General features: G+C 43.2%; 1 protein-coding gene across 3 annotated transcripts in view; it reads left to right on the top strand.

Moving 5' to 3' along the window:
- Positions 1–20,068, top strand: part of DCLK1 (doublecortin like kinase 1) — a 298,221-nt gene that overhangs the window by 191,939 nt on the left and 86,214 nt on the right. For all 3 annotated transcript variants that reach the window (XM_074378069.1, XM_074378068.1, XM_074378070.1), the window contains exon 5: positions 14,547–14,663. In XM_074378069.1, the coding sequence (XP_074234170.1) occupies positions 14,547–14,663 (117 nt within the window). The remainder of the gene's footprint in view (positions 1–14,546; positions 14,664–20,068) is intronic.

Genomic DNA, 20,068 nt, shown 5'->3' with positions numbered 1-20,068 from the left:
GAGACAAATTAAAAGATACTGTGTTTGTATAACGTATCCTATAAAGGACTAAATTTCATAATACACAAAGAATACTTGTCAAGCAGTAAAGAAAAGGACAAACACCAGAAAAATGGATGAAGGATATGGACAGGCAGTTTACATGAGAGAAAATCCAATGACTTATAAATATATGGGGAAAAAGCTTTCAGTTCACTAAATAGTAACGAAATGTAAGTTGTTAACACAGCAGTGAAATCTCATTTTTGCTTAACAGGTAAAGAAAGTGTTGTGAAAGTATGAAGAAATGTGCTCTCATACAAAGTTGAAAAAAATGTAGAGAGAGCCAAATGGGACCAATCTGTAAAAATTTTAAAGGCACATCTGTCTTTGATCATTGATCTAGCAACTGTGTCGCTAGAAAAAATTCTGCACAAGCATACAGAAGTATATGTATAAAGTTTATTGCAGTTTGTTTGTAACCACAAAAATCTAGAGAAAAAAAGTAAAACTATCAACAGACGTCTAGCTAAATAAACTAAAATATATTCATTTAATGGGATACTGTGGTGTCACTAATAAGAATTAGATCAACCGGTAATCAAGGAGGTAAGAGGTCTGTTGAAATAAAAATGTTATAAATGAGGATTGGATGGACAATCAGAAGCCAAATTCCTTCTTAAAAAATAATGTATATCACTGGATCTTAAAAGAAAAATTGAGAGAATGACTCAAAATCATGGACTGTTTTCTTCTCTAGTCCTAATAAAATTAAGAAAAATGAATTTAAATAATTAAGAGAAAAAAATTTTTGAATCAATAAATCGTTGGCTGCATCCAGACAAAGCCAGAGGAACAACTTTTTCTCTAGGAGAAATCAAATGTCCTTAAATGTGGTTTAACACTTGCCTCTTTGTTTTGGAAATAAAGAGCCAAATTTACTATAAAAATACAAGTTTTCCTTAGCTCACCATAGAAATTTACTGGGTAAATATTTGAAGATGATAAGTCTAGCCACAAAAAGCAAGTTATCTACTAAAGTGATTTAGTGAACTCTTTGGCCAGAGATAACTACCCTGTGGATTGCAATAATGACTTATTTGTTTGATGGCTGAAGGCCAGATGCAAATAGAATTATCATCTGATTTCAGGCAGCTCTCCGGCAAGTCAACTATAATGTCTCCCTTCTAACCAGATCCTTTTCCTTGAAAGACCACAATCCCTCTAAAATCCTATATACTGTCAAATTAGATGGCTGCCTTCATATGACTACAATATTTATTAGCCTTGAAATACTATAACCCAGGGACTTACATAAGTACTGCACAGGGAATTCATTTCAAGCCACATTTGACCCCTTGTTTTAAAGGTGATCTTCAAATAGATTTAGGGGGAATAAATCAAGTTTTCAACCCATAGTCTGCCTTCTCCTAATAAAAAAGAAAGGAAAAGAGGCTTTAAACGTTCCTAACCTTTTTCTTCTTTTCTTCACTTTGGAATAGAAGATTAATCACATCTACCCAGAGATGTAATTTAATGTCTGTCACTTGGAATCGAAGGGAAAATAGATAAATGGCTCATAAAGAGGGTACTTTAAAATTAAACTATACAAGCAAAGATTTTGTTAGGCAGTTGATGTCAAAGAATACTTCTCATTAAAAGGAAAGTCAAGTAACAAGGAAACATGAGAAACAGGAAAATAAATATGACACTTTTTGGCAAAAAGGAGGACAGGAAATCTTAAGTTTTCAGAGAAGGATACAGAGAATTACCTACAAGAATTAACTCACTCTTAAAATGTCTCCTTCACGTGGCATGAATGTGAAAGAATTTAGAAGGAAGAAATTGTTTAGAAATGTGTTTGGTCCAGGAAAGCTTTTTCATTCATAATTTTATGTTCTCTATATATGTATGGACATACTCTCCTCTGAAAATACATCTCTTTCCTATTTGTATTGACATAACTCTGCCCTTAACAAATAACTCAGCTACAAGACATAAGGGATTAAGTTGTGCTCATTGAGATCAGTTCCTCGATGATGATCTTCCTCAGGTTTTCAGAGTTAGTGACTGGGAACTTTGGTTTAAAACTGATTTTAATGGCTGCTTTTCCTGGATTCCTTTTTTTTTTTTTTTAATTCTCCTGCATAATTTCTTCTCCCTGGAAACTGACTCCTGTGAAACAAGGTGAAAGGAGAGGGATGAGAAGTGAACACAGCATCCTTCGTGATCTGTGAGCAACCCAGGTCATGTGGCCAGAAATCCAAAGGGTCAGAAAAACGGTGGCAGGTATCTTGTCTGGTTGGGCACTGTTTTAACTGTTTCACCGTGAACTCAAAGACCCATCTGAGCTGCTTAGCCGTGTGGGTCCTGCAGCAGCTGGGATATCGACCACGAATGCCCATTTCAAATTGGTTCCGCCATTTTCCAGCGTTCACGTCATCTCCTTGCTCACTCACACAGCTCACCTGTGGCACTTGACAACCTGTAGTTTCCCCCAAGCCTTTACCATGTAGCATTATTAGCTGTATTTGGCAAGTGTGTTGCCCCAGTGATTGTCAACTGTACAACAGCAGGATTTATCCACTGAGGTGAACTCTTCACTTTGTCAAAAAATGTAAGCAACTCAGAACATTTCTTCTTTCCAGTTGTATTGCAAGCTAGTATCTGGGGAGATGCTATCCAGCTGGGAACACTGTTGCCTTCTCAGCAAGATTGGCAGGAGGACTGAAGGGGGCGTGGCCCTGGAGGAGTTTATTTAGACTATGTTAATGATCCTAAAAAGTACAGCATCTAGAAATGTATCTCATTTATATTTAACCCGTGAAACTTTGGGCTTTAATTTTTTTTTAATCCTCTTTAATCTTTAAGTGCAATAACCTGACTAGCTGTTTTCCCTGGAGCAGTGGAACATTCTGGAAGGCTATTGACAGACTGTAAAAGCTGTCCTGTTGTGGGCATTGTCTGCTTTCTGTACTGATTATTAAAGGAAGGAAAGCATTTATTTCATCCCTGTGTCTTGGGTTCTCTCATGCGGCTGTCTTCAAAGAGTACCCTAGAAACCCATCAGCATAACTGATTCCAGGAAAACGAGTTTATATGCAGCACTTAATTTAATTTCTCCAGCAGATCTCCCTGGGGTCACTCCTAGAACACTCTTAGAAAAGAAGCATTGCTCGTGTGGCACCAGTGGGGGACTGCTACTGAGAGCTTTTGTTTCTTCAGGGTGGGTACTTCTGTAATACCCTGAGAAGTCATTATTTCTAAAGCCTGCTGGTATTTAGAACAATGTCTAAAGTGTTGTGGGAAAATGATGGGCTGCCATACTTTTAAGTATCTTCTTGGAAAGAAATGAGAGCTTTCTTAAGAACCTAATTCAGCCTTTACGATCTAGCAGCTTTCCTTTGTGTCTAAGGGAATTTCCGCTACAATGTTAGCTTTCTCCTTTGGGCGGTACGATTATTTTAGGCACAGAACACCTGTATACTCTCTCCATGATAATTATGATGGAAAAACAATCACAAAGCATTTCCAGAGTTTTACTTCTTCAGACTGTGGAATCATTACTGTCGTTACTTTTGCGTTCGCAGGCTCTGACCATTTTAATTCTGAGATGAAGGTGTCACAAACCAGCAGCCTGAATTATATATTTAAAAATACGAATTTGAAGGGTTTAGGTAGGGTATGCCTAGTTCAAGTCCTGATTTTTTTGTGTGTGTTCTGCCAGATGCACACATTTGGTGTTACTGGTTTCTTCTCTGAAGCAGCTGAGTTTTATCAAGCGCCATGATTGTCCCTAGTCCTTAAAGGCAAAGCCGCTAAATTAAAATTCTACTCCAGAGAGACTTTGCCCAGAAGTAGATTTATGTCATTATTCTTGAGTGTCACTCAGTCCCTTTCTAGCCATGTGACTGCAGCTTGTCACTTATCATGGCAGTCATTCTGTCTGATTGCTTTCTTCTGCATCAGAGTCTGAGTGTGTGTTCCTGGTCCTAGAGTTTGTTCTCTTTGGTTTCCCTGTTGAATTTTAATTTTTTCTTCTGTGAGATGACAGTGCCAGCTCAACAATAATTTTGGTTAGAAAATTATCTTCCCAAATCTCGTCTTTACCTCCAGACATGAAAGCAGTGACCCCCCCAAACCTCATTTACCCCATATCGACGCAGGTTTGGGTGTCTTTTCTCAGGGTGAGGCTCAGCTGATTATTCCTCAAATGCAGGAACCCCTTCCGGGTGGAAAACCTCTGTTCCCATCAGGCTTGATAGCCACTTCACAGGACATTTAGATGATGGTATATGACTTTCTGGAAACTTCTTTTATACATAAGCCCCTCCCCCACCAAGAACCTAGTCCTTCTGCTTTACTCGGCAGATGAGGAGCTGGCCAGGACAGGCCCACCTCACACAGTGCCCTTCTGGGCTGTACCATGGGTATTTTCCTAAACCTCTAATTCTAAGAGTCACCCAGGGGACTTATTAAAAAGTATACATTCCCTGACTCTCATCCCAGACCCACTGCTTCAAAACATCTGGGGAAGGGGCTTGGAAAATTGAATCTTCAGCTGTAATCCCCAGGTAATTCTTATCATAGGGAAGGCTAGAGACACTTCCCTAAGATGTTGCCCTCTAAAGAGGATGTTGGGTTATGTCTGTTATTTGATTCCTTTCTAGAGTTATTAATTCCTATTCATTACCATTTGTGGCACCATTTCTTAAATTACCCCTTGAGTGTCAGCTGATTATCGCAATCAGCTGAGGAGCTTGTTCAGAATGCAGGTGCCTGGCCTTTGGGATCAGAATCTCTGGGGACTGGGCCCAAGGACCTGTTGTGTTTCACACACACTCTTAGATTAGAACTCCCGATCTAAAGACATCCCTCCCTTGTTCTAGAGCAGTTCTTCTCAGGCTTTAATGTGAGTACAGATCCCTAAGAATTCTGGTAAAACACACATTCTGACTCAGTGGGTCTGGGATGGGACCTGAGATTCTACAAGCTCCCAGGTGACTCTGAGGTTGCCGGCCCATGGACCACATTAGTGCAAGATGCTAGAGAACTTCCCTAAGCAAAATGGTCCAATGCATTGGGCAGCACAGAGCCTGTGACTTAGCTTTAACGGGAGAAGAGTGGACCCCATTGTCCTCTAAGCTGTGACTGGTCCTAACTTCATTGAGGGGGCCCAAGATAATTCAAAATAAAACCTTCCCCTTTGTGAATGACAAACCTGGTATTCCCAACTGCCATCACTGCGTGCTGCCCAGAAATGCCACACACCTTTCCCAGTGAGACCTTCTGACCCTTGAACTACTTGGGCCTGAGCTGGACCCACAGACCAAAGATGTACATTTGTCTTTGTTTCTGCAGGAGTGGGATAAAATCAGGCATAAAAGAAGCCTTATGCAAGGAGAGAGCGATCGAATTTTATTTCAGTTCACATTTCCATGCTCTTGTTTTTTGGTTTCTTTTGTTTCTTTTTCTTTTCTTTAAGAAAAATTTGCACCCATTTTTTAGCTTTCAGTTTTGGTGTAATTTACCTATTTCTTATTTCTGATCTACCTTTTAGATCTTTCCATCTTGTAGCTGATGGAAACCAGGTGGTCATGGGTGAACTCATTCTTTTTCCAAAGTCAGCTTTCTTATTCTTTTTCCAAAGTCGGCTTTCTGCTGGGTCTCAGGATGACAGTTTGTTGTTTCTGAAAATTTGAGTTGGGACTAAACCTAAGTTGGACAGATATTTGTTGTCTTTTCAAGACTGATTTGTCTTGCTAATCTATCTCCTTATACTGTTAGTTTAATGCTTTGTTCCAAATGTCACATTGCACAATTACTTCAAATTCTGAGCTGCTGGATTTCCAATAGTAATTTCTCTTATCTGTATACCAGAGAATGACAAAAAGTTTCTGTGGACCCACACCACTGGGATCACCTGGGGATTTTGTTTGTTTGTTTTAATGCTTCAGGTTCTACCTCCACTGATTCTAATTCAGTTGTTCAAAAGAAGAACAAGGATTCTGCATTTTTAAAGAGTGGGAAAGTCTGTCCTTTATCCTGAAGGAAGACCACAGTCCTTGGTAAACTCTTGGTCTCTCCTGCCTTAGGCACATGAAGCCGCTGCCTTGTGCAGACCACTGAGCAGGTCTCAGAAGTACAGCTGACAAAGCTCCTGTAAGCTGGGACTGTCCTGGCCACCCGCCCCCAACCCCACCCAGCCCATCCTCAAGCTTTGTGGGCTCTATGTCCATATGGTATCTCAAGTCATTCTCTTCCATCCATTTCTGTTACCTCCATCCTGGCCCAAGCCACCATCTTTTCTCACCTAGATCAGCCCCGGGGTGATTTTTCAGTCTCATGAATCAGAACACATCCGTGACTGCTGAAACCTTTCTGTAACTTCCCATCTTGCTTAGAGTAAGACCCAAACCCCTCATCTGGTCTTCCCAGTCCTGACTTGATCTGGCTCCTGCCACCCTCTTTTCTCTAATCTGCCCATGGCCAGCTCCTCCCAGTGTTCAGAGCTCACCGTCAGTGTCCTTTACTCCCGGAGACCTTCCCTGACCAGCACTATAGAGAAACCACTCACTCAGCCACCCACTCTCACATCCTCTTTTCTCTCCTCAGTGAAGCACTGATAAAATCAGGTCTTGTTCTTGTTTTTTAAGGCCCGTTTCATCTTCCACAGTAGAAATTCCATCAGAGCAGGGACCCGGTCTCTTGATTTACTACTACATCCTGGCTCCTAAACAGCAGGGACTTGGTAAATATTTGCCAGATGAATCAATTTAAGCTGAGCAGGGAAGAATGAGCAGAAGTCAGACAGCACAGGGCAGAATCGTTCCTTCTGCAGGGAAATTAATGTTCTAAAGCCCAGAGGCAGGAAGATAGGTCGAGTTTGTAAGAAGTTAAAATAATGTGCCCAAAAGAAGGACGAGAGCGGAGCGGAGGTGGGCACGGGCCTTACAGGCTGTGCTAAGGATGTTCTCAAAGAGCAGCAGGGAGTCACGGAAGGGTTTTAAGCAGTAGGGTAACAACAGAACCCCGACGAAATTTTTCAAGAAAGGCTTGTCCTAAACTTGCATCGCACAGGCCGTAGTAGGTTGAATGGCCACCTAAGATGTCAACTTGTAAATGTTACTTTACTTGGAAGGAGCATCTTTGCAGATATAATTAAGTGAAGGATCTGGAGATGTGGGGATGACCTTGGATCATGCATCAAATCTTGCCGTCAAATTCCACCCAAGAAGGAGGCAGAAGAATATAACACAGATGCACAGAGGGGAAGTCCCCGTGAAGATGGAGGCAGAGATCTTGGTAATGTGGCCATAAGCCAAGGAATACCTGGAACCACCAGAAGCTGGAAGAGGAGAGAAATAGATTCTTCTCTAGAGCCTTCAAAGGGACTGTTCTTGATTTTGGATTTCTGGCCCCTAGAACTGTGAGCAAATATGTTTTAGTCATTGTGAGCCACCACATTTGTGGTAATTTTTCTTGGCAGCCACAGGAAATTAATACATGCACTTTGCGAAGAAAAGAAAGAAAGTGAAATTGAGGTGATGTCCACCCTTCTGCCCCGCAGTGAGCGTGGGGCCGGAGCGTGAGATAGGAGGTTGTTCCTCAGGCAGCCTTCTCTCCCCGCGGATGTGTCATAACTCTAATAGGGAAAGGTGAGCCCATTCATACAACCTGCTGCTCAAGCCAAGTCAGCTATTTCATTTTATGATCAGCTAAGAGGGAAACACGTGCACGCTGCAGGAATAAACAAAGACCAACCAGTGAGAATAAGTGAAAGCTATTTATTGTGAACTCCCGCAAAAGCAAAGGAGTCAGCCACCATCATTTGAGTTTTGGCAGAGACCCAGGGGCAGGCAGAGGAGTGGGAAAGCTGTATAGTGGGAAAAAGGAAGGCTTCCGGCATGACCCGACTGCTGGCCTGGAGAAGCTGGCGGTGGTCTAACTATGTGATTGGTTAGGGTGCCTATTTGGCTTTCTCTGATTGGTCCTAAGTTGGAAGCGGGGATGAAAATTAGGGAAGTTGTCGGTTATTAATCAAGTCTTGGCTGTTCTGAGCTGACTGTTACAGGGGTTACTGTTTAGTTTCTTGGATTGTTGCTAGAGATGGCGCTCTTACTTCCTGCAAGTCTGTTCGCACCTACTGAGACTATACCTATAGCAGACCAGCCTCCTGACTGGTTATTGTAGGTAGTAGGTTTCCCGAGCAGGTAGCTGCAGGCTGTAGCTCAGAGTTCTGTTGTTCTACGTGGTCCAGCCAGCATCAGCTTTTAATATTCCGTTGTGGACCAAGCACGCATCCATCCACAAGAGGCAGAGTGGTGGGGGGCAGGGGGAGGCCCTCTGGATCTGTGATTTGTTCAAACCTCCCACTGAAGCCGCACAGGTTTCTGATGAGAAGAAGCTCAGAGCCAGCCAAGGGGAGCTTCTCAATTCTAGTAACTGCTTCACTTTCAAAAAGATGAAGATTACTGGTGAGGCTGCACCGACCAATGAAGAAGCACCAAGTGCTGAGCAAACAGCTGGAAACAATCACAGGAGTAATATATACAGGCTGCCCGCAGAGACAATTTTAATGCTGATGAGTTGGACAACAAGCTTACCTACTAAATTTATATTTCAGACTTTCAAAAAGAAGGCTCCTGAGCACATGGCCGCTCAAGGGCACATGATTGCATTGTTTGGAGGCAGTGCTGTGTGACTTAATGAGTAGGGTTGCATATTTCCAGTCTCAGTAGATAAGAACTGAAATCTCCTGCCTGGGGATTTGCACTGAACTAAAATGGCTGGGGTAGCATTATTTTGGGATTGGTTCCAAAAGTGTCATTGCAGAGGTCAGAGGGTACCTGGAAGGGAGAGGACTTGACAGTGCAGCTGACTATGGGCAATGCCCCTGGCCCTCCTGCCACCCTCAGATTTGCACAGCACAGCGCGGAAGTCCTCTTTCTCAACACCGTGTCCCCATGACTTCCTCCATTTTCCTGATCTCAACTAAGAAACCCCCAGCTTTTCAAGTTTTTCAAGTCACCATGTTTTCAGAGATGGCAAAAGCAATGGATGCTGAAGTGACTTTAAGATAGTTAGAAGGCTTTCAACCTTGCCAGTCACAACATCTACACTGTAGTGGATGCGGGGACTCTCCAAACCATTAAGTCACGTTGGCCAAACCTATGGAAGGAATGTGCAAAATGCATTGTTTAGGGCCCCAGGCAAGTGGTTGGTGATGGCCTCATTAACACCCTCAGGGAAGAATTTAAGAATTCCATTGGAAACATCGCTAATGAAGAGATCCAAAAGTGGTTCTCAGCTAGGGGTTAGCCCCCCAGGGGACACTGGCTATGTGTGGGGACATTTTTTGGTCGTCACAAGTAGGGAGGTGATACTGGCATGCAGTGGGTAGAGATGGGAGATTCAGCTCGCAACTGGCACTGAACAGTACCGCTGACATGTGGGGAGAAGGAAAGGACGAGATCAGTGTCAGGAAATGAAGCTCTGGTGAACAAGGCACAAAGCAGCTTTCCCTGTCTAGCGTTTGGAGGCCTCCCTCTCTCCCCCAACCCCAGGGCTGAAACTCGGAGGCTGCACGATGGGCTGGCTGGGACCTTGTGGAGGAAAAGACTCAAGGGTGGCTGACATACAATAGCAGACGCCTGGGTTACCAGGCAGTTTCCTAGAGCGAAACTGCCATCCACCACCCTGGACCCCCCATATAACACTCAGCTGTTCCGTGGGGAAAATTAACTTGGATTTGACGGTCAGGAGAAAAGAAAGTATTTGGAGAAGAGAATCACTTATGCTATTAAAGCAGTAGATCTGAGTGGTGACTCTTGAGATGTTAGTGCGGAACATCCCAGGGCCAGAAAGCCTTCTGCAGGTGTTACGTAAAGGTTCGGCGCTCAGCCGACAACTGAGCCGGTTCGTGTTAGTTTCACAGTCGGCAGTCATGCCACGTGGGAACACGTGGGCGCCATCTGGAGTGCTCAGCTGCGTGTCCTGGAAGTTGTGGTGGGCCAGTCTGGGCGCTGGGTGTAGACACACGTGGCTGTATTTTTAGAAGGTACTTAAAAAATCTCAGTTTCTGGGACTTTACTCCCCAGCTAAGCCTCTCCAGCCTTTGCTTCCCACTCAATCTGCTACATACTTTTTTTTTTTAAAACTACAGTTTGGAGTGTTTTAATCTGCACTGCTTTTCTTCCAGACATGCTGCATTTGGTTCTTAGGAAGGTAACCCTGGTTCCAAACGCCACAGCCAGTAGGGATGTGGGTTTCACAGTGGTGTCAGGATTGACTCTGAATCTAGGTGGTGCAGAAACAAGAGGATGGGCCTCAGTCCTTATCAGAGAATTCAGCTGGAGAGATGCAGACCCACCCTTCCTGTAGGAGACTACATTTGAATGTTTCTGTAATACTGCCTCAAAGTGTGAGAATCATTGTGTTTCTATAGGAAGTAAACTTTAGCCATCAATCAGACCAGGAATGGTCTTTGAGCTCACCCACACTGACCAGCTGGAGGCTAAGCTGGATGTTCAAAGCTTCAAAAACCATGAGCCAGTGGTGGTCAGTCTCCCAGGTGAATCCATTGGAGATGCTCAAGAGGAAGCTGGCCGACCCCATATGGAGACAGGAAGAGTGGATATTCATGAATGGAGCCAGCATTGACTTAGTAACCACTGAGAACCATGATATCCTCGGAGGGTTCCTTCCAACCCAGAGCATATGAACATGTAAGAGCAACTTGTTGGAGAGAGCCAGGATTATAAGTTCTCTCCTTCGGTCACTGAGTTTGCATCGTAGTCACAAAAAGTCTCTAGAACTCCATGCATTCCCTGACTCTCTTTTGCATGTAGCCACGGAAATGAATATTGTTCCATCTGGAAGCTTTGTCCCTTTGCCAGGTGAGAAGGGAGCTTGTCTTTGTGATCAGGATGGGGAACAAAGCACAAAGCATCTACTGTGGGTGAAGGATTCTTCTAGATGAACTTGCCCGTCTCCTGAACAATTCAGAATGACTGAATTGAGGTCATTGAGACATCTCTACCTGACAGTGTTTTTACTCTGCTGGTTTTAGAAAGAGATTAGAGGAGTAAAAACATCCCTTGTTTAAAGAGCATTCTCTAGCTAGCATGCAGCATGTCACTAAGGCTGCCTAGGCGTTTGGAGCATGTCACCTTTGCCCTTCAAGATTCTCCAGAAGGTACACATAGGCCCCTTTGAATGCATGCAGGTCTCTGCTGTGTGAGCTCAGGTGAGCTGGTGGTGCCTGTGGAGGAATTCTGTAGTCGTTTCCATTCGTTAGTACCTTTCATAGCACATCAGCCTACCTCCCGGCTGTTTCTGAGTCGGGAGAGGATCTGCATAAGTGGAGGTCTCATGCCATGGGGAACGCGGCCAAAGATATTCCTTCTCCAGTTTCCTCCCTGTACCTCGGCGTCTGGGTTGTCTCTCTCAATCTGGCCGTTACAGGAGGCTTGTTTCTTAAGCTGGGGTCCAGGGTGAAGGTGGGAATTCTGTTTTACCAAATCCTGAGAACATCCGTAAAGCTCATGTTAGTGCAGACCAAATGGAAAAGGACACTTCCCAGCTCGTGAAGCGGTGAGTGTAGGGACTTCCTCAAGCAGAGGCTTAATCAGACCTCACTTGCTGACTTGCTTGCTATGGGAAGTTCGGTCACCAGAGATGCAGAGAATGTGTTGCATCTGATTTGCTCTACTTTGGGTAGTCTGCGATCTTCAGTAGCAAGAGAAATTACTATCCTGAAGCTTCCTTCAAGTGGCTCACCTTCAGTCCTTCAGTCTCATCCTTCCTAGGAAGTGTCTGTGTGGTCCAGCATCCCCACAGCCAAAGGAAGTGCGGTCCTCTTAACATAAGGGTGCCAAAAATACCAGAATGAAGTGACTGCCCCCCCTCCTCCAGAGGCACACATCCCGAGAAGAGAGTGAGGTCTCTGGTGGAGAGCGCTGTTTGCTTCCCTGCCAGACGCTGTGAAAAATGTCCTTCATGAGAACAAACAGGCTTTCTATTTTATTGGCCACTTAGATCATATTATTCACGACGTTTCTAAGTTGTGGTTTTAAGCTGACAGAGATTTTGGCATTCTCTCCAAAGTAATGAACATTTGTCCTTTTTCATGGCATCTCTCACTGTCATAAAATGCCATTCCCTTTTAAATTAATTAAAATACTTAAAATTGAAACTCTAGTGGGAAAGATGGTTGGAGTCTTCTTGGATTTTTTTTCCTAATTTATGGCCTGGCGCTGCAATTTTCTTCAATTGGTTTTATTTTGACCCTGGGGGGAAAAAAGCAGTTACTATCATTGTTTAGTTTCTGTCTTCTGTTATTCAGCCCGAGCCTTTCAGAATTATCCTAAGAGCCTTTCAGAATTATCCTAATCCCCTCTATGACTCACGAAGCTTCACTCATATCCCGAAGGCAAGTGGTATGAGATTCATAATACTTGTAATTATCTTTCAGATGCCACGATCCCCCAAGCTATTACTTTACCATAATTCCACTTCTGAAAGAGGGTTCATTGTTTCTTTTTTACTGATGCAATAAGAGTCTTGATAGAATTGCAGCTTTAGTATTTAAATTTTAACTTAACGTTATGAGAACTGGTTGTTCACTGTCTTTCCCGTTATCTGCCATCTCCCACTCACCTGTCCGTCCCGACCGTGGGCATTGATAAACATTTTCCAGCCTTTATGCGCAATGGAACTGCCTGCTTAGGCCACAGTATCGGATCCTGGGGTGCTGAGGAAGCCACTGACCCAGGAGACTTGGATTCTGATGCAAGCCCTTTAGCCTCTTGGAGACTCCTTTATCAGTAAAATGAGAGGTTGGGTTAGTTGAGTGGATAGTCAGAGTTCACACAAGTAGTAACAAGAGCAATAACAACATGGGCCGATATTTATTGAGCAGCTATTACCTGCTTGCATTTATTTATTTATTTATTTATTCATTCACATTCTTTTTTATTGAAGTATAGTCAGTTTACAATGTTGTGTCAATTTCTGGTGTCCAGCATCATGTTTCAGTCATCCCTACACAAACATAGATTCGTTTTCATATTCTTTTTCGTTAGAGGGTTACTACAAGATACTGAATACAGTTCCCTGTGCTAAATATGCCGGGACTAGCTAGTACCCAAGGGAGAAGGGGGTGGGGAGGCAGACAAATGAATACTTTGGCTAGATTAATAATGTGGTGAAGAACTAAGTTCGAGAGAAGCAAGAGAAGCTCTGGGAGCATGGCGTGAGTCCACAGGGTTTTTTCAACACTTCGAAAATCAAATCAAACGCCCACACTTGCTCTGGTAAGACAGAGCTGCCTGACGAAAATACCCAGTGTCTTTCTGGTAGCTGGAGAAGTGTCAGCTCAGTGTGGTAAGATTGGTTCTATTCTGCTGGTCCACAGCCCTGGTTGGTAGTTGGAGCCATAACCAGCAATTTTGGCACCTGCGACAAACCCTAAAATCAACTTTTTAATTCTTGTCGCAGCTCACAGATGGCTGTTATTACCAGTGCACACCATCTGGTAGCTTTCTATTTTAACCATTCATTCCTGCTAATTAGATAGATACCAAGCTTTATAATTATTATTTTAAATTTATGTGACCTCTAGACATTTGTGACCTGAGACACAAAGTCCCAGTCATCCTGCCCTTATTATAGTCCTGGTTTTGATTTAAGAGGAGAAATGTATTATTACTTTATGGAATTTGTTTCATAAGCTAACATTTTTAAAACATGAGGTCCATGAAGTAAAAATCAATGGAAAAAAAGAGTCCTCGTTGGTTAAAAGACTCCACACTGCACCACCCGGGGGTCAGTGTTTCCAGTTCCAAAACTGTGTCTGTTCTCCATCATACCTGCAGAGCTCAGTGCTTGGCACGCAGCGGACACTTGTAAAAATGTAATTGGAAGCACACCAACAAACCAACAATGTCATAGCAGTCCAGTTTGGTTGCTAATATCTCTCCGGAAGGCCAGACCCATGTCCAAAGACTAGGACGGACTCCAGAATATGCTGTCAGTTGTGTGAACAGAGCCTTGAGTTAACTGGACATCCTCTTCACCTGTTCCAAAGATCTGTTTTGTGAATTAAAACCTCCGTAGACATGGTCTCAGGCACTATTCACACAGTGGTTCTGATTATGTCTTTTGATACTATGATGTTGTGTTTCTTGCTTACTTCCACCTTTTAATTTGTGCTCATATGTTCATATGCATAGATTTTTTTTTTTTTTAAAGATGGAAACCACTCGCGGGGCCACCTGGTCAGACCAGAGCAGCCAGTGGTGGTGGTTATTGGAGGCGGGTAGTCCTGGAACCAATTCCCTGTGGGTACAGAGGGACAGCTGTATATACTTGGATGTCTAAGACACCCACTGTGCCCTTCCAGGTTGTCTTCTTGGTTCTGTTGTCGTTCAGGAGCGCTGGGCTGGCAGGGAGCACGTGTGCCTGAGGATGGCTTGTTTATGTCTCTTTCCAGGTTTATTGCACGTTTGAATGGCATGTGCCATGCCCCTATACTGATGTGTGTGTGGCCTTTCTTCTCTCCCCAGAATGTCGAGTGGTGAAGTCCACTTCTTACACCAAAATAGCTTCATCATCTCGCAGGAGCACCACCAAGAGCCCAGGACCTTCCCGGCGCAGCAAATCCCCGGCGTCAACCAGCTCAGGTAAAGCAGCAAAGGAGGCTGAAGCAACTGCCTCCTCTCTGACGCATGATGAGCAGAGGGTGTGTGAAACCCGGAGCGTGAGGTTTCCAGATAGTGTAGGTTCCGGTTTGTAATTTTAGAACATGTTAAAGCGGTGGAACAGATTTGCCAGAGTCTAGCATGTTGGCTGTAAGAAAAAGCCTCGGGTTCGGGAAGACTTAGTGAAGACCCGGATTTGCCCACAAATAGAAGTATGTTCCCAACTTGCATCATTTCTGCCACAAAAATTATTTTTTAGGCTAAGGGCTCCCTACTCTAGAAGTCTCCGTGAAAGCATTTACTCTCCTTGGAACTGGCTAATGAGGGGTTTGCAATATTTGTTTGATGAACTTTTGTTTGACATACTTCGTACTTGGGCCCCAGCATGGCTCTGGGGCTAAAAGCGTCGCGCGAGAGCCCTGGGCAGAGGTGGCTGCAGGGACTCCGGGCTGTGTCCTGTCTGTCAGTGGGCATGCGTGCTGGCGTTGGAGCAGGATGTGTACTTGCAAGACGACCACCTCAGCCCCGCCTTTTCCTTCTTTGGTCTTAAAATGACATGAGTCAGTTGCTTGTTTGTTTTCGTCTTAGCTTTAAGGTCGGTTTCACTATTGAAGGGAGTTATTTACTAAATGCTATAAACCGTTGAATATGAATTATTAAATGATACATACATCAAAGCGATTGTCACCTGATTTCAAGAAGGCAGGGAAGCTCTTATAAATGGGGACTGAGACCTTGGGGTCTGTATTGAGGACGTCATGTTCCCAGCAGTGTGGTCCCAGAGGGACAGGGAAGGATGTCTGAACTGGAGCGACAGGGCTACCTCTGGCACCACTGACCAGTGTAAGTTATAGCTTCCATATTTAAAAATGGAGGTGCTATCATCTGTTTTTCCTGATAAGAACTAAAACTGAAACCTCCAAAGTGAGTCTTGGAAGAAAGAAGTCTTGGGTGGCTGGAGAGCTGGACCCCTCAGTCCACCTAAGTTCTCTAAGGGTCGCCTTCCCCTTGGGGCCTTCCTGATGACTGCTCTTCCCTGGATGTGTCTGCAAAGACCTTCTTCGTGCTCTACAGGCAGCACTGATGGGCTGTCACTGCCCCCTTCCCCCAGCACAGCTCGCATCACACCAGTCAGGGAACGTCTCAGAACGCAGCTGGCACTTGAGATAGAGCTTGTGGGCCTCACGGAGTCTCAGATGGGCTGAGAGGCCTCCCTTACTCGGACAGAGCTCGCCCTGAGTGGGTGGAACACTCTGAAACTTTGCTGAAGGGTAAGGGAATGACACTCAAAGTCTCAAGTTCATGAGATTCATCTGGGAACTTGCTAAAGGTTGTCATCCAACCCCTGACTCCTAGATCCTAGATTAAGGGCCAAGGCCTGTTTTGATCAGTATTCTAGGCAATTCTGATCAGTAGTCTATGTCCCAGGTTTAGGGAAATAGAGGGTTAAGGAAGTGGTTCCCAAAGCATGGTCCCTGGAACAACAGCTTCACATCACCTGAGCTGGGGCCCAGCAATCTGGGTTTTCACAAGACCTTCCAGTTAATTCTGAGGTTCAGCTAAGTTTAAGAACCACTGGATTACGGAGAACAAAAATAGAAATAGATGTGGGAAGTCATTTGACTCTGGACGGTGGAGGGTGGGAGAGCTGGCTTGCTCATCTTCATCTATTGGCATGACAGAATGACTTCCTTTCCATGCCTCTGCTTGCCTCCAAGGGACAGTGTCCATCTTTAACCCTTGCAACCAAGAGCAGACTTCTGGATACCTTGCAGCATAGTGATGAGCAAAAGAGAGGGCCAGATGCCAGCTACCTTTTCTACCTCCTTATAATGACCTCTGCTTGCAGAAAACCAATCAGCTGGGAAAAGAGAGAATTTACAGCTGAAGATCATCTCTTCTCTGGAAACTGATACTAGGGAAAGTCTCTCCCTTCAAGGGAGACACCACCTACATACAGACATGGGCCTTCCCAGAATGACAGGGTGACGCTGGAATTGCTTTCTGTAAAACTCTCCTGGGAGGCCTTAACTTGTTCATTAAATAGACGACAGATGAAAACTGAGCTCTTTGGAGGATGTTCAGCCTTGACAAAAGAACATTCCTCATGTTTTCTGACCAGACCTGGGCTGTAGGATGAACTCCCAGGGAGCAGTAAGGGAGAGAGAGGTCATGGGCCCAGCCAGCCTGTTGCCCCTAAAAATCTTGGCTATTTAGTATAACCGTGGAAGGCTGTAAAGGCAAAAGAAGCCCCACGTTAGTCAAAACATTGTCAATACTACTAAAAAAAAAATCAATGTTAAAAGACAAAATTGGTCCCCAATTCAAACCCACTTTGATATTGAAAAATTTTACTTACTCTTTCCTCTCTTCTTCCCTCTTATTATATACCATGAATTTTAAAATATCAGTTGTAGCATGGAGGAAACATCTAATAATGGGTGATTCGCCAGAATCTTATGTCTCTTACGTCATAGATGTTTCAAGAGAGTCAGTATGTCCTGTTGCTATTCACTCTTTGTTGTCGTTGTTGTTTTTAATAGATTTTGTTTTTAAGAGTTGGCAGTTAGACGCTCTTAGGTTTGAGGAGAAATTTCTTTTCTTTTCCTTTTGCTTTTGGTCTCCCCACAAGTCAAGGAAGGTGGCAGACAGGTCAGATTATTGTGCACAAGTCAACGAACAGACTCCTGGGACCAGGAGCAGTTCTTGTCTGGTGCTGAGTTTTCCACTACAGATGCAAGGGAAGTGCCCGCACGCTTTCTGTCTGTCTGATCATGGCAGCCAAGATTGAAAGGGGGCGACAGGAGGAAAACATGGTAATACAAGTGGAAAAAAAGGGAGAGAGAATTTTTGCAAGTCAGAAATAAATAGCCTTGTAAATAGTGAAGAGCCTATTTTATTTCCAAAAAAGAATTCAAAATTTCAGTTACCAAAAAAAAAAAAAAAAAAAAAAAAGGAATCATGAGCCGAATCTTAAACAGATGATTATAAATACAGGAAAATTTTCACTTTAGAATTAATTGGTCACATAGTCCCTATTCAGCAGCTCTTCAGATTATATAAATCTTATAAATGTCTTTAATTATAATCTTATAAATAAAGATGAATGTATCATTTACCAAAAGTAATTTCAGAAACTCAAAAAAGGAGATAGGCAAATGTATTAAATATATCTGCAGTTGTCACTGCCAATGTTTGGAACCATTCCCTTTAGAAGTTTAAAATGGTTGGGATCTATTACCTCAAAATCGATAGATCGCTTCAGACAAGCACTTCTGTTTTCTGCTGTTTCCCTGAATCCCTTTCCTACTCTAGTTAAAACCTGGTTATCTGACCAGCAACGACTTGGAATTTGTGGTAAGTGCACCACACCAGGGAGTATCGTCTCCACACGGAAACCAGAATCCAAATCCTCTCTAAAACCCATATGTTCTTGAAACATTAACACTTCCTTCAAGGTATCTTTAACTTCCAGGTCAAAATTAATTAAATGGCACTGATCACATTTTGTTTAATATGAACCTTTTATGCATAAAAAGTTTTCAACTTCAGTCGTTTTGATCTAGAAGATATGCCGTACAGCCTTCTCCTAATTATATAAGAACTTATAAAATGCAATGACTTGTCTCTTGATTCTGACTTGCTGTCAAATCTTATCACCTTCCTCTGGGTGATTGTAATTTAGAGAGGGGGTTTATAAAGCAGAAATGCCCAGATGCAAATGAGTGGATTATGCCAGTGACCCCAAGATCACTCCCTTTTTCTGGGACCTAAGCCCATGGTTCAGGGAGTCCAGTGGTGTTTCCGTATCTTTTTGGAGCAAGTTCAGCTGCTGGATGTCAGGGGATTACCTGCCTTGGGCCCCTCCACTGAGCTGGCCTAAGACTCCATGTCTCTACTCAGATATGTATCTTGAAACCATGGAAAGGAGCAGTGAGCTATCGCTATATTGACTGCATCCAGATTTTCTTAAAATAGTCTGTTCAGTGTTATTCATAAATCGTAGAACTGGAATGTGAATAATTTTACTTTTATACTCCTTAAATGTTGGCTTGGCCCCAAGCCCCATTATCACCATGAACCTGACATTTTAACATTAAGGAATCTTCATTTTTCCCCCTTACACATTAACCTAAAGTTTGAAATGATTTCTCCTTCAGTTTTTTAATTTCTCTTTCCAGTAGTCATCTTCCTGCACTATACAGAGATCAGAGTGTAGTATAAAGTTAAGATTTGTAGGTTTCCATGCTGTATGTGATAATATTGTTGACATATTTAAATGAAACATCAGAATTTACATAGAATTTTTATCTCTTTGATCTATTTTGACCCTCCCAATGATCTCCCAATTACAGGCAAGACAAGATATTCTTTATTATATCATAATATAGTCCATTTTTAAAAAATAAGGAAGCAGGGGCAGGACTGGGGGTTCTTGGCCCAGAGTCACCGAGTTAATAGTGGCCCCTCAGGGCTAGCCCCAAGGGTGTCCAGTGCTCCAGGCACAACAGGCTGACAATCTCTGATACCAGTTTTTTCATCTCTGCTTATTAAAATTTCGATCTCAAGGAGATAACTGATACAGTGCCTAGTTTAAGTTTGCAATTTACAACCTAACAACACTTTGCAATTGAAGCCCAAGTGTTAGTCCCAGGCACCAGCATTGCAGGGGGTGAAATGATTCACTCCAGCTTCATGATGTATGTCAGTGGTAGACAGAAACTTCCCTTGGCTAGTCAGGGTTAGGACCAGAATGAGCATCCCCTGCAAATCTTCTCTTTGCCCCTTACTCATTCTTCCTCCTGAGACCAAAAGCTAGAGGTGATTTATTAATGTAAGGTGTTCATTTACACCCTCTGAAATATCAAGTTCAGGCCTGCCAGTGTCAGGCACTTGCTAGGTGCTAAAAGTGCAGAGATGAAAGAAACAGCCCCTGCTCTCAGGAAGTACACGGGTCAAGCCCCTAAGTAATTTATAGATAATATGATTTACCTGGCTGTTGAATTACTATTAGTCTCCACAACAGAAAGGGTCCAAAGAAGGCAATTGGAGCTAGAAACAGAGAAACCAGAAGCCTTGATGACACAAAAATAGGGACCCCCAGACAATTGTGTGCTGAGACACTGAATGAGATATCCCTGAGAAATGGAGAAAACGGGTGTTAATGCTTCTTAAAGAAACAAGACTACATAAGAGCATCATAAAGAGAGTTTAATACGGGTTGAATCTTTATTCATGTGTCTGTCTTGCGAACTCAGACATCTCATAAAATATGTCATTTAAATGTGAATTTCTTTTCAATAAACTCCTTTATCTGCACAGGGAAGTTATAACAAAGCATCCCCCCAAATAATACTATTATATGCGCTAGTTCAATTCCAGTAAGA

This window comes from Camelus bactrianus, chromosome 14, assembly GCF_048773025.1.
Source record: "Camelus bactrianus isolate YW-2024 breed Bactrian camel chromosome 14, ASM4877302v1, whole genome shotgun sequence".
Lineage (NCBI taxonomy): Eukaryota > Metazoa > Chordata > Mammalia > Artiodactyla > Camelidae > Camelus > Camelus bactrianus.
The sequence above is the reverse complement of the archived record's forward strand: the minus strand, read 5'-3'. Positions and strand labels throughout refer to the sequence as shown.